The sequence below is a fragment of the Mytilus trossulus genome, chromosome 2, assembly GCF_036588685.1.
Source record: "Mytilus trossulus isolate FHL-02 chromosome 2, PNRI_Mtr1.1.1.hap1, whole genome shotgun sequence".
NCBI classification, from domain to species: Eukaryota; Metazoa; Mollusca; class Bivalvia; order Mytilida; family Mytilidae; genus Mytilus; species Mytilus trossulus.
Genome location: NC_086374.1, coordinates 28,136,751 through 28,152,312, shown reverse-complemented (window position 1 = coordinate 28,152,312; position 15,562 = coordinate 28,136,751). Strand labels below are relative to the sequence as shown.

The window sequence follows — 15,562 nt, the reverse complement described above, 5'->3', positions numbered from 1 at the left end:
TTTTTTTAATATTTGAATTAAATTGGGTGTTACATGTATCATAATGATTATCCAATAAAAAAAAGCAAGCAAATCAACTAAAGTCTTGCTCTTCATGCTTAAAGAAATGAGCTGTAATAGACAAAAAAGAAAAAATTATACAATGAAAATGATCCGCATATACAATAATAATGATTCGCTCCACAGTGAAAATGAAAGAATAGTATCATTATTCGACAGTAAACATGACTAGCATTACGAAATCATCATAGTGGAATTTAGTCAAATATGAAGAAACTGAATGACAAAACATATTCTACGTTATACAACTTTGATAATTGTATTAAAATGAATGTTTTACTGCAACAACATCTCACCTGTTAGTTATAAAGCACCTGCACGATCTGTTCGTGAAATGTTCTAAATATTCACCTATTTTGGTATATATTTCACAGCTGGATGGCTTTAGGCGCGACAAAACCCCGCTCGCATCTCTTACTTTGTTTTATTAGTATTATGTATTTCTGAACATATACATTTTAACTTATTTTCTTCATTTTCTTCAAAAATTTAAAAAAGTTCGTCTGTTTATTTATCATTCTACAGTAGACATTTATGGCATATACAGTAAAAATGATATTTTAGGATCCGCACTTTACATACACTGAAACTGTAAAGTTTATATGACAATAAAATATTTGATTTGATTTGATTTGATCCGCCAGAAATTTTGTGGGGATCCACTGACTGACCTAAGAGGGGGCCCGCTCCAGTCACGCTTCAGTGATTCTATATAAGCAACCAATTTTTTTCCCAAAAAGGGGGGCCGGCCCCCCCCCCTAAATCCGCCTATGGATCGTCAAAAAAAAGGGGGTCCAACCCCCGGAACCCCCCTCTGGATCCGCGCCTGCATTGGCACTCTTCATATATATATATATTTATTTATAACAAATACTCGCTATTTATAGAATTTTTGGAATTTATAACCTAAAAATAGCCTGGAAACCCATGAGTATATATTTAGTTTTAAACCAGTCATACATCTTACGTCATAAATAATTTTATGAGTGAAAACGAAAGTCATCATGTCGGAAGATACCAAGAAAATATTACAGAAATTTTTTGTTACCCTTCGTAACAATGTAAATGCTACAGCAATTTATCGCGAGGTTTGGGGTCTGACACAATTTGACAGAGAGTCAATTACTATCACACAAAAGACAAACACCGAAGCTGTTGATAAATTGGTGGATATCGTTGGAAGCAGAAGCACTCGTAGTTTTGTCAGTTTTGTTGATGCACTTAAGAAGAATGGCCATACTGAGATTGCCGACAATATCTTATTGGAAGCGAAACAGAATTATCCACATATTCATCGTGCTCTCCATTCAGTTCTCGTATTGCCAACAGCGACAGTGCCACCTTCTAGTAATACGCAATATAACCAAACAAAGAAATGTGTAGAAAATCAAGCCTATAGCAACGCACAGGTCAGTAGCTTTCTAAAAATGTTAATAAGATTTGTTTGTTTCAGTCTGCAACAGACAAACAAATGTCTGCCTTCTTACAATTTGACTACCCTTCTAGAGCACCTGAAATTATCCCCGTTTTTTGTGGGGTTCGTGTTGCTCAGTTTTTATTTTTTTGTGTTTTGTTTTGTGTAAGTACTGTTGTTTATTCGTTTTTTATTGGTATCACGTAGGCGTCGTCGTCCGAAGACGGACGGTTTCCGGAAATTTAGTTTGAGTAAGCAGAAATCAATAAAATTTTAACACAATGTTTATAACCACACAAGGAAGCCTGGAATTGATTTTGGGAGTTATGATCCGTAAGGTTTAGGAATAAGGGGCACAAAGGGCAAAACAATAGCATTTATCTAGTGTCAGAACAATAAGTTGTGTATAAGTATTTCAATGATTCTGAAATTGTACCACAATGTTTAATACCATAAGTAGAAGGTTGAGATATATTTAAAGGGTTATGGGGCAATCAGTCGAGGAATGAAGGGCAAAAAAGGGGTAAAAAACAAGCATTTTTGTAGTTTTAAGTCAATAAATTGGAGTTTTCTTTTTGTCCAAAATGGTTGTTGAATCACCTAAAAACCAATGCTTTATATAATCTTCTTTAAAAATTGGAGTTATCTTTCTTTGTCCAGAATAGAAGTTGAATCAACTTAAATCAATGCTATATACAATATACAATGCAATATTCAATTTACTATCAACTGATAAATTAAAGCAATCTTTAACATTCAGTGATTACAAGCACTTTGATTATCATTCTAGGGCTATGCCCCTTTACAAGTGGAAACATTGAAGATTTTTTTAGTTTCTGTTTGTCTTAACTAAATTTAATGAAATGTATATATAATGCTTATTACCTCTAAACTCAGTTTATGTTCAATTTTTTGCAGCTTCACTTTTACAGTTCTTGAGTTATGTCCCTTTATAACGTCATCACGAGTTGTTTGACCGTTATGGAATAACCGGAGCACCTGAGATCACCCCTAGTTTTAGGTGGGGTTCGTGTTTTTTTTCTTTAGTTTTCTATGTTGTGTCATGTGTACTATTGTTTGTCTTTTTCATTTTTAGCTATGGCGTCGTCAGTTTGTTTTAGATTTTTGAGTTTGACTGTCCCTTTGGTATCTTTCGTCCCTCTTTTGCAAACTCCATTGGAATTTGAGTTGAGATCATTTTTGGAATAAAGGAAAGGGGGAAGTGAGAGAAAAAAATGGGGTGGGGTCAATTTTTTTTCTCATTTCAGATTGCAGAATTCAAAAAGAAAATTTCTTCAAATATTTTTTATTTGAGAGAATTAATATTCAGCAGCATAGTAAATTGCTGACCCCCCCCCCCCATTAGGTCATTAGACCACATTCATTCTGTGTCAGAAACCTATGCTATGTCAACTATTTAATCACAATCCAAATTTAGAGCTGTATCCAGCTTGAATGTTGTGTCCATACTTGCCCCAACCGTTCAGGGTTCGACCTCTGCGGTCGTATAAAGCTGCGCCCTGCGGATCATCTGGTTTGCAATGGCAGTGTCTGTTTTTGACATCTGAGTTTTTATGCTTCTTTGGTCGTATCTTTTTCGCCTCTCTTCAGCATTGAGCAGTAATCATTTGCAGTAAAGTTCAATTGGAATTGTTTAGTCTGATAAACATGACAAAGATGCATAATCAATCAAATCAAAATTGATACATGATAAAAAAAAAAAATCAACCTAAAATCTGCATGTGCCGCCTGGAATGCTCTGCCATGTTCAAGTTCTGATATAAGAATAAAGTATCCGGTAAGGGGAAAACCTTAGTTCCACCCTCACAAGTTACACTGATTGTTACTTCTATATATATGGCATATTATTTGGTCGGTCACTTTTTGTTTTAAATGGCTCTCCTTAGTGGGCAACATCTTATTGGTTGAATATTTGATACAAAACAGGTCTAAATTATTTCATTTCAGCTTTGTTCGAACTTGCAAGTATGTTTCCTGGTAACTTTTTATCATGTGCCTTTAGTTCTATAAACATGTTTAAAATATTTTTCTTACAGCTTTAATCGAACTTCCAAGAATGTTTCCTGTTAACTTTTTATCCTTTGCCTTGATTTCTATAAACATGTCTAATATTTTTCTTACAGCCTTCTTCGTACTTGCAAGAATGTTTTCTCGGACAAATATGTTGAAAACTTTATATAGATCTTGAAAACGTGATTTAATACCGGAAAAGTTGAAATAAGACCTAGTAAGCTCAGAAAAAACAAATCCCTTTTCAAAGTATTATGTTATCAACCACGAAAATAATATGAAGACTTAAGGTAATCATTGGTCGATACACTTTTCTTGGTTTTTTTTCTCTTAAATAACGTCAGAACTTGATAGTGGAGACTTTTTTTAAAATCCATGCAACAGCAATATGAATAGTATGATAGTATGAATTCAAGTAGGCATGTACCTGGTTATAAGGGGACGACCATTTGATATTATGGGGGTGGGGGATTTGTTTTGTATCGGTTATTTATTTTTGTAAACCAAGAGGACAGGTTATCTATTGTCTGCACTATTGAAATAACATTTTTCATTTTCATTAAAACAAGGGAATGATTATTTATTTTTTCTACTATATTTATAATATTCGAAAACATACAATTTTTAAATTATTTGTTTATTATAATGTATAATCAAGTAATTATGTACTATTTAATCAGACTCTGCAGAAATGAATCTTCTATATACCCAAGGGTTTTGGAGCCCATGAAGGCCCATGAAGCTATAGAACAAATAATGCAAAATCATGCTTTCTGGGTGTTCAACAGACCGTTTCTTATTCCGAAAATGCAAGTTCTGTTTTGATAATTTTTTGACAATATTTTGGTCTCAAAGCAAAAGGTATAGATTCAGTGTAAGACTTAGTTTCTTATAGGGACAACATCAAAAGACCAATATGCATGATAAAGCAAAAATGTGGCTTCTGGTTTTTTTTAAACTCATGATCAAGCTAACAGAATACAGAAGGGCAATCAATTAACAAAAGACAAATAAATAAGAAACATTGATCCCGAAAAATCAGGGGCTACATCTCAGGGAGAACAGAACTTGCTTCTTGCAAGGCACTTGCCGTGAACACAATTTGATATGGAGACAAACATTTGGTTTTGAAATTTCCTCAATGTAGTTATATGGCCCTGTAATAATAGTTAGGTAAGTGTTCCTGAGAAAATATGCAAGACAAGACAAGACAAGACAAATACTTTATTAGAGTCTCACCTCAAAATTGACATACATTTATACATTTATAAAATAACAGTAATATTTAAAACAACATGAGCCACTCTAAAAAGAGTTATGAGAGACTATAAAATTTCTACAAAACACATTATTATCTACAATTATATAAAATACCTTTTCTTTTTAATAATACATCATAGCAGATTTTGGCTAAAAAGTAACACACATTTTCATCAGTGAATAAAAATTTGAATTTATCATCATCAGACAAATTAACAAAATCACAATTAAAAGAGCTAGCATGTCTAAATAAAATAGCTCGTAAATCTGCATATACTGGGCAGTTAATTAAGACATGTTTCTCATCTTCAATAATGTTATTTTTCTTACATTGCTCATTAAAACATAATCTATTGTCAACCATAATGCCTTCATATCGGCCAGTTTCTATTCTCAGAGGTGCAACACCACATCTAAATTTAGCATATGCACTCTTATATTTTCCAGGCATATTAATACATAAATATTTTTCTCTATTAAAACATTGCTTAAACATTCTATACGTTCGCAATTTACTTCTTTCATTGTACATTAAGTCAGAGTACCACTTCTCTTTATATCTACAAAAATTTTCCTTTTCAATTTGTTTAATTGTATTTTTATCAATAGAAAAATCAGTATTACATAAAAACTCCATATCCATTTCTTTAAATTTCACATTGACTCAATTTAAATGAAACCAATTTTCAGACATTTCAAGCATATTTAAATAATATTCATACTTTTATTATTATAAGATTTGGGAAGTGTTTCCCGATTTTTTTGGGGAAAAAAGATGAATTTATGAAAAACCTGGTGCCATCTCACACTTTCGATATGAGGTACCTGCTGAGTTATTTATTTTCAATACATTGCAAGTCAGGTAATTTATTTTCAGACTACCACAAAACAAACCATTTATTTTTGTGATTATCAAGGCTGAGTTATTTATTTTTAAGAACCTCCTCCCAAGAATATCAAATGGTCGTCTTACTTGTTTGGAAGCAGACTGCTTTTTCTCCTCACTTGGCGTCCATCGTCCGTCGTCGTCGTCCGTCGTTAGCTTTTACAAAAATCTTCTCCTCTGAAACTACTGGGTCAAATTACACCAAACTTGGCCACAATCATCATTGGGTTATCTAGTTTAAAAAATGTGTCCGGTGACCCGGCCAACCATCCAAGATGGCCGCCATGGCTAAAAATAGAACATATGGGGTAAAATGCAGTTTTTGGCTTATAACTCAAAAACAAAAGCATTTAGAGCAAATCTGACATGGTGTAAAATTGTTTATCAGGTCAAGATCTATCTGCCCTGAAATTTTGAGATGTTTTGGACAACACGTTGTTGGGTTGCTGCCCCTGATTTCGTAATTTTGAGGAAATTTTGTTGTTTATGGTTATTATCTTGAATATTATAATAGATAGAGATAAACTGTAAACAGCAATAATGTTCAGCAAAGTAAGATTTACAAATAAGTCATCATGACCAAAATGGTCAGTTGACCCCTTTAGGAGTTATTGCTCTTTATAGTCAATTTTTAACCATTTTTCGTAAATCTTTGTAATCTTTTACAAAAATCTTCTCCTCTGAAACTACTGGGCCAAATTAAACCAAACTTGGCCACAATCATCATTGGGGTATCTAGATAAAAAAAATGTGTCCGGTGACCCGGCAATCAAATCAAGATGGCCGCCACGGCTAAAAATAGAACAAAGGTGTAAAATGCAGTTTTTGGCTTATAACTCAAAAAACAAAGCATTTAGAGCAAATCTGGAATAGCTAGAGATAAACTGTAAACAGCAATAATGTACAGCAAAGTGATACCTTAAAATTAGTCAACATGACCAAAATGGTCAACTGACCCCCTAAGGAGTTATTGTCCTTTATAGGCAACTTTAAACAATTTTCATAAAATTTGTAAATTTTTACTATAATTTTCCACTAAAACTACTGGGCCAAGTTCATTATAGATAGAGATATTGTTAGCAGCAAGAATGTTCAGTAAAGTAAGATGTACAAACATATTACCATCACCAAAACACAAAGTTGTCATGAATCCATCTGCGTCCTTTGTTTAATATTCACATAGACCAAGGTGAGCTACACAGGCTCTTTAAAGCCTCTAGTTATATTTCCTTCAGTGAACGTTTATTGTATAGTTTATATTTTCGTTATCTGGTATCAGATTTGAATATAAAATGAAACAATGGATTCAATTCATCATAAACCAAAAAATGTTGGAATAAAAGTTTTACTTTGATAAAAGAGCAATGTATAATGGCAAAATAAAAAGTATATCTAAATAAATATAAAGAAGCACTAATGATACACTTTTTATTTATCTTTCAGACTACCCCAAATGTAAGAAACGATCAGAACAATATACGACATGCACAACATGAGGCCGCAGCTACCCAAGACACAGAAGATAGTGACTCTGAGAACGAATCTTGTACTTTTACACTTGGTACGATTATCTATCTAACAGTAGAATAAAAGTGACGAAAGTCCATTTGAATTATAATCATATTAGGAAATAAGTTTAGGCTCACATTCTGTATAAATATCTTGGCAACCTTATTTGATGAGAAATCATCTTATTTAAATTCTCAATCACATACAAGGAAGTCATATTTATTTGGGTAAGCAATTTTCAAGATAAGCAGTTTCCTACACACTACATGTGAAGTATGCACATTTACTACATTCAAATATAAAAAAGAAGATGTGGTTTGATAGCCAATGAGACAAATGTCCACAAGAGACAAAAATGACACATACATTAACAACTATAGGTCACCGTACGGCCTTCAACAATAAGCAAAGCCCATACCGCATAGTCCGCTATAAACTAAAAGGCCCCGATATGACAATATAAAACAATTCAAACGAGAAAATCCTTTTTAATCAATCGAGAAGTCATCAATTAAGTTGATAAGGATTTCTTTTTTTTTTGGTATATGAAAAATAGGAGATATGTCGTAAATTGTTTCAGCTGGTTAAGCAGTTTCCAAGAACTTCAAGGTTGTTTCTACTCATTTCCTACAGACAAAGCTTTTATTATAAGGGCAGTTAAAAATAACGAAATCCAACTGTCGGCAAAAGTAATTGATTGATGGAAAACGAAGTAGCAAAATTTGGCGTGTATCAAATATGAAAATTTTCTTTTCTGGTTTTCAATTGGCTGAGTGGTTAAACAGATTCCCATGTTTCCATTGGAAAAAATCGTTGATAGGCACAACATTTCCAACAATTGATAAGTACCTAACATGGTTTCCATAGATTTAGTGGATATACTTTCTTATTAGTCTGGTTTCCAATTGTTATTTAAGAATCAGCATGTAGTAAGAAACTATACGAGGAACCTCTCTGTAATATTCGATTTAAGCTGGTTTAGCGGTTCTCAGTTAGAAGATGATATAAATATCTAGTCGGCTTTAATCTTAAAACTATGGGTTTTTAACATGTCAATGTAGATATAACAGCCATGTACACTACTTCATCCACAATCGTTGTGTATAATCACAATTTATACAATGTACTTTGATAAACTTTTCAACGAAGTGCGCTTTAGGATATGTATTGCTGAACTGAGAATTTGAAATTACAGATACTAAACTGAGCCAGATACCGTATACATATGTTGAGGCATGGGAGGAAGAATTGCGCGAAAACAAACAGTGGAAAAAGTTGGCCACGAAGATGAATCTCAGCTACCGGACTGTAAAAGAATTAGGTCAGTATTCAGTTTTATGTTAAACTTGTTATAACTTAATATCATACAGATACAATATTATTTGTCTACATTCCATGCATTTACAGTGATTTACATTGATTTGACTAGCGAACAATAGATAAGTAACTAATAAAGATGAGAAGACAGTAAAACAAATGTATATTTACAATATGTTTTAGTGGTATCAAAATTATGTAGGATAAGTGATAACTAAATTGCAGTCATTTTCAAAGCAACTTGCTTGAATATTCTATATATCAAATTGCAGAGAAAGAAGAAGATCCAGTTGACAATTTTTTTGAGCGTCATTGTTCAAAGCTTACCATTAAAAGATTTTTAAACTACTTGACAAAGGCTAGTCTGACCAGTGTTCTAGCTATGGTACGAAAGCATGTGGATGAAAGTGAAGGTAGATATTCTATGATATATTATAGTACAGAATTACACTATTTTCAAAATTTGATTGCTCATTGAATTAAAAACAAATTTACTGCTTATATGCAATACACTTATCGTTAAAGAAAAAACACTAACTGGCGATACTGGGAAACCACGTTTCGGCAATTAAAAAATAGACTCCTGTTTATATTGATGTTTTAGTAAATTTACTGTTTACAAAAATTTGAATAATTCGAAGTACTTAAGTTTTTCTAACCAAAGTGTAGATTTGTCACAAGTTTTTTGGAACTTGGGGGTCATCAACCTCATATTTGATTAGATTTTATACAACCGATTCTAGCGTTACTGATGAGTCTCTTAATATGTAGTCGAAACGCAGGTATGGCGTGCACATTATCAGCCTGGAATTTCTGCAAATATTGAGCAGATTCCGTTGCCGGTGGACATTCCACCACCCTAGTAATCAGCAATATTGATATGACTTGAAACATCAATTGATACTAGAACAAACCCGCGAAATCGCGGGCATATACAGCTTGTGAACTGTTGTAGGATGATTTTTTGTAAAAGATATATTATGTACCGAGAATTACATAAAAGGTATCTCCCTTTTTTCAAAGTCCGATAAATTTCCTTTCTGTTAAATTCAATTATATTCGTGTTTCTGGCCTACGACCACAATGCTTCTCCTTTGCAAAAATGCTTCTTTTGGTAAAAGTCAAATCAAATTAAAAATTTACACCGTTTCAAACATGAATTAAATGTAACTTTTTATATATATATATATATACCCTTATTAGTCTAAAAAATGCTTCTATGACAATCCATCAGTACTTTTTTTTTTTGAGAGCCTTATTAACATGCCAATGGTAGGATTTGAATCATGTATAAATGACTAATACCGACTAAGGCTAATTTGAGGGGTTGTCGATCGGAGGGGTCCTGATCCCGAAATCCCGGGCTTAAAACCACGAAATCCCGAGATTCAGAATTTAAAGAAATTAATATCCCGAAATCGAAAAATATATTCCCGGATCTCGTAAGGATCAATCCCCAAATCCCGAGCTTAAAAACACCCGATCCCGACGCCTCGAAAAAGGTCCTGCCACCCTCTAATCTCTACCTTACTTTCATTTTTGCCAAATCACTATTTTCTCTTTTAACAATAATTTTTTATGCCCCAATTATGGGCATTATGTTTTCTAGTCTGTGCATCCGTGCGTTCGTTTTCGTTTGTTCGGTCGTCCGTCCGTCCGTCTCTCCCACTTCAGGTAAAAGTTTTTGGTCGAGGTAGGTTTAGATGAAGTTGAGCATGTTTTATTTATTTTAATATATATGCAAGTGGTATGACCCCTTAAATAGTAAACATTTCAAGGAAAACAGTAAACAGAATCAGGGACTTTCTATACTAACATAGAAATTCCCTGACAGAATACAGAGAGTCTCTATATATTAAAGTAGTATAATCGTAGTTTACATGTAGATTAACGCGAAAAATGTTTGTCCTCTCTAAGGAAGTATAAGAGTTGTGATTTTGCGATCTAAACACCATGATATGGAGAACGCTCTACGATTGGTTGCACTTGTGTCACATGTTTTACTTTTTTTTTAATATAAATGCAACTGGTATGACCCCTTAAATAGAGAACATTTAAAAAAAACAGTAGACAGAATACAGAGAGTCTCTATATATTAAAGTAGTATAATCGTAGTTTACATGTAGGTAAACGCGAAAAATAATTGTCCTGTCTAAAGAGGTATAATATATAGATGTGGTTCTATATTCCCGGATCCCGTAAGGATCAATCCCCGAATCCCGAGCTTAAAAACACCCGATCCCGACGCCCCGAAAAAGGTCCTGCAACCCTCTTATCTCTACCTTACTTTCATTTTTGCCAAATCACTATTTTCCCTTTTAACAATAAATGTGTATGCCCCAATTATGGGCAATCTGAATAATCATAAGAATAGATGACAAATGCGACTATGCATGTTACCTATAGGACACAGAGGCGATTTATTGTGGAAGGAAGAGAAGCGACACACAAAATGAGGTCATCTCGTTTAATTAATAGTATAGGGAAAACGGTACTATTTATTCTGCCATAGGCGACAATACTAACATTTTCTAAATATATCAGTTTTTATAATAAAAACCTGGACAAAACAGTTATGTGTGGTGTTACAACTTTATTATTGTATTCTAAAAATTAAAGCCAAATAGTATCATGACCAATTTCCAACGGAGCTAGTTTATGTTATCCATGCCCACCGTCATTTTGCACCAAATTTTTGAAATTTTGTAAGCCTTTTCGAATAATTCTCTAGAAAATATTTCAATAGGTTTTAAAATTTATTTTATAAATTTACACACTGCAGTTATTCATAGATAAATAAAAAAATGTATTGTACCCTACATCCAATCACAGCGCTCCTAATTTGACTTCCTTCACCTGTCTTGGGTACACAAAAGGCCAACCTAATGCTGGGAAAATTAAATACTACCGTTTTCCCTATAGATACTTCTGGAAAAATAAACGGAAGAGGAAATTGTCTATGAATAAAAGCCGGGGTGATGACGGACACATATCCGGACTTCTTTTTTCCGTTTTTCTCCCAAAATAACCGAAACTGAATAATCATAAGAATGGATGACAAATGCGACTATGCATGGTACCTATAGGACATACAGTCACAATGATCAATTTATTGTGGAAGGAGGAGAAGCGACACCAAAAATGAGGTCTTCTCGTTTAATAGTATAGATGATCAACTCTAAGGATTTTCTACCTCAGGAATAGATTATTTTAGCTGTAATTGGCATAAGTGTTTGCAATTTTTCGTTCTTAATGCTCTTGAACTTTGTATTTGAATTTGCCTTCAAACAGTTTTGATTCGCAGACGTGGATTTAGGAGACAGGAAGCCCGTCCCTATTTAGGGAAACATTTCGGTTGATTATTTAGGTAATCGCTGAGGCATGACTGGAGCGGAACCCCTCTAAGTCAGTGGTACTGGGCCCCTTCATAAAAATTTCTGGATCCTTCACTTATTCGAGTGTCACTGAAGAGACTGGTGTAGCCGATACGTGCGCCTGGCATACACAATCATAATTCTTGGATGACTTTTATTGTAAAGATATTTTCTGCGGGAAAGGTGGCCGTTATCTTTACCTCGTCAAATCTCTTGTATAATTATGATTATATTAAGAAATTTTCACTTCTGATTTCTTCTCAATCACAATGTAATTGAATATAAGAGTTTGATTCGTTTGTCGCATCTATTCTTTACATGAAGTATTTTCCATCATCTTATCATTATTATTTCAATAATTTTTTCATTGTTTCACAAATTAAATCATAAATCTGAGCTTTTGCCTCATTATAGAAAAAAGAAGTAAAATGAAAATAATGTTATCCTATACCGAATAAGATAAGAGTATTGCACAGGTGATTGATTGATTGAATGATTTATTAATGTGCATTTACGCATTGTTAAGATATTATAAAGCTTACTATGTTTTATTAATTATTTAACTATTTATTTTAGACAATTTTGGCGTCCAGCAAACACCTTTGCAAGAGGAAGGAAATAACGCACCTGTTCTAGCAGAACTTTCTAACGACACGCATGGAATTGTACCACAGATGAACTGTCTAAATCCAGACGATAGTATAACAGACAACACACAGATCCCATGTAATGACAACAAGCCTCCCAGTCCCCCTATCTCAAAGAGTACGAATATTGGAAGTGTGTCAAATAATGAATCATCTGTCAACATCGCAAATGTTGATTACTTAACGATTTACACAATACAAGGACATCCTGAAAGTTCTTTGTCAGATAAAGATGGACCTACGAAGCCCGCGGAGCTCGAAAAGAACATATTGGTTGCCGACAAAGAAGAAGATAATCGCTGGAAGACGAAACAACGATTTGGGAATGAGTTTCCAGATACTGAAACTATGCGGTCTAGGGACCAATCCCCACCATTGCAAGAGTTAAACATCAAAGAAGACACCATCCTAGCGGAACCTGAGAATATAAAAGAAAAATATCATGATCAATGGTGTGAAAATTTGCTGGATAAAGGGAGAATGAATGAGACATCGGAAGATAGTCTTAGTTCACCTTTACCAAGCAAATCAGATGCACAACAGTTATTGCATACCCAACCTGAGAGTATTGGCGAAAAAGCAAAGAAACATCCCGCCGAGAAGGACTGCAATGAAATGCTTATGGATGCTGGCATTCCGAGAAGAAGCGAGAATACATGCAGAAATATACACGACTCTATACCAGACGCCGATAGTGTAGTGGAATAGAGAGATGAATGACGTTGTAATTTAACAAAAGTCTATAAAACACAAAGAAACTAAATACTGAGAATACAAATCGATCCCATAAAACGTGGTGTTCTCAGGTGCTTCGGAAGGGTAAGTAGATCCTGCTTCACAAGTGGTATATGTTGGTTTAAAAAGCAAGATCACAAAAATACTGAACGTAGAGGAAATTTTAAAAAGGAAAGTCCATAATCAAATGGCAAATAATAGCTGACTTGTAAGCAGTTATCCTCTACATATAATGCTGTGATCACTTCATATAATGCTGTGAACACTGCGTATAATGCTGATTATTAACATAAGGCAGTCGTGGCGTTCCATATATATCCGAATAAACGACTGTGATACCGAGTGTAAATTTGCATTCCTACACATGCATATGACGTTTCGATGTATTTTGTACATACCACATTCATGCATTTATTTTTCAATCGTTTCTGTTATAATTTCGTTTGAATAATGTGTTTTGACTTATTGTTTGTTGTCCAAATAATTGTAAAATTGCCTTCAATACCACCATTGTCATATTCCAGAATATGACTGTTAAACCGAGTATGACTTTGCATTAATATACGACGTGTTACGGTATTTTATACATCCAACATTAATGTTTCTATTTTAATATATTTCTGTTATGGTTTCGGTAAGATAATCGGTTTTGTCCTATCGTTTGTATTCAAAATAATTATAAAATTCTCTTTCCATAACATATTCGTCATGAAAATTGTTTGGACGATTATTGTGATATAATTGAATAATGTTCGAGATTGCATGTTAGATACGGTAAGCGCGTCACTGGTTTTTTGACCTCTTGTGGTGTTTGTCGTTGACGGAATATGTTCGTTGTTGTTCTGTGGTTTTAATATTGTGCAGACTAAAATATTATTTGTTTGTGCTGTGTTTCTATCAAGTAGTGTTGTCATAAACCAGAAGGTTTGGCTAGCCATTTAACTAGGTTCAACCCACCATTGTCTTTTAAAATGTCCTGTACCAAGTCAGGAATATGAAAGTTGTTATCAAATAGTTAGTTTCTATGTATGTTGTCGTTTATTTTTGTTGCACTTCAGGGTTACAGTTTAATATTCCTGTGTTTTCCTCGGTTTTAGTTTGTAACACTGATTTAATTTCTCTCAATCGACACCGGTATACTACTGTTGCCTTTATTATTCCCATCTAACGTTTTTTTTTAATATAGAAGGTTGTCTTCTACTATGATTAGTAAGAAAAAAGGGACTTGTGACAGCTTTTATACTTATACCTAGATTTGGTTGAGAACTAACGGTTGCATGTACATAAGTAATCTACTGTGAAAGTATTTTAATTCGTGGGTATCAATTTTCGTGGTTTGAGCAATATTCACATGTTCGTAGGTTTTTAAATTCGTGGATTTTAGTTTAAAAAAAAAAAGATATGAAAAATTAAAGCCTTTAGAAACGAAGGTTTTGGGATTGAAGGAAATTGCAAAGTAAACATTGACCCGTGTAAATCGTTGTGTCAACACTAATTAACCCAAGATAAAGTGATCAACAGATGAGGGACCATCAAAGGTGTTAATTAGGCCATAAACATGTCACTTAAAGAAATCAGTATCATAAACAAATTCTATAAACGTATCTTGAATAGTAAAAAAAAATCTTCTTAAAATCAATCCCAGCATGAAATTATCATTTCCCATATGTACGAGAACTATGAGGATATGAAATGAACACTTTTTCATACTAGCATATCAATACCGGAAATCTGATTTTCATTGAAAAAAAATAAATGAAAATTGTTAAAAAATAATAATTGTACATTATAGGTTATTAAAGATTAAATGGGTATAATCCGGCTGCATGATGTTGTAGTTCTGTGACTGCTATTAAAGTATTCTCAGATTAGAGGTTATTCAATATATTCTCTAGATTATATCAGTAGTCAAACCTTCATGGGGATCTTTCCATGTCTTGATTTGGACTATGGCTTTTTTATTTCGTTGGACACTTAAATTCGTGGATACAGTCATCCACGAAAATTGGTACCCCACGAATAAAAGTACTTTCACAGTATATTATTGTTGTGCATCTTTATTTGCCACTCTCAGATCCGTTCAGATATAATTCAAATATAACTACTTACTCTACAATAAGGAGTAACTTTGTAAACACTGGAATTTACCTTTGACTTTGTTATCACTGAATATTTCGATACTTTATATTCCTCTGTAAAATATATTCGGAATGGTCAAGAAATACAGAATATTGATCGTTTTTGTTTGTCTATCAGGATATAGAAAACACTTATGAATAATATCAACAGTCGGCAACCATTGAACATCGGATTCCTGACATAGGACAGG

At 33.5% G+C, this 15,562-nt stretch overlaps 1 protein-coding gene across 1 annotated transcript; it reads left to right on the top strand.

Moving 5' to 3' along the window:
- Positions 1–1,028: 1,028 nt before the first annotated feature.
- Positions 1,029–15,285, top strand: LOC134706923 (uncharacterized). The gene is made up of 5 exons (XM_063566292.1): positions 1,029–1,469; positions 7,095–7,212; positions 8,356–8,481; positions 8,750–8,890; positions 12,428–15,285. Exons 1-5 carry the CDS (start codon positions 1,065–1,067, stop codon positions 13,204–13,206), a joined length of 1,569 nt encoding a protein of 522 aa, XP_063422362.1. The 5' UTR covers positions 1,029–1,064; the 3' UTR covers positions 13,207–15,285.
- Positions 15,286–15,562: the final 277 nt, after the last annotated feature.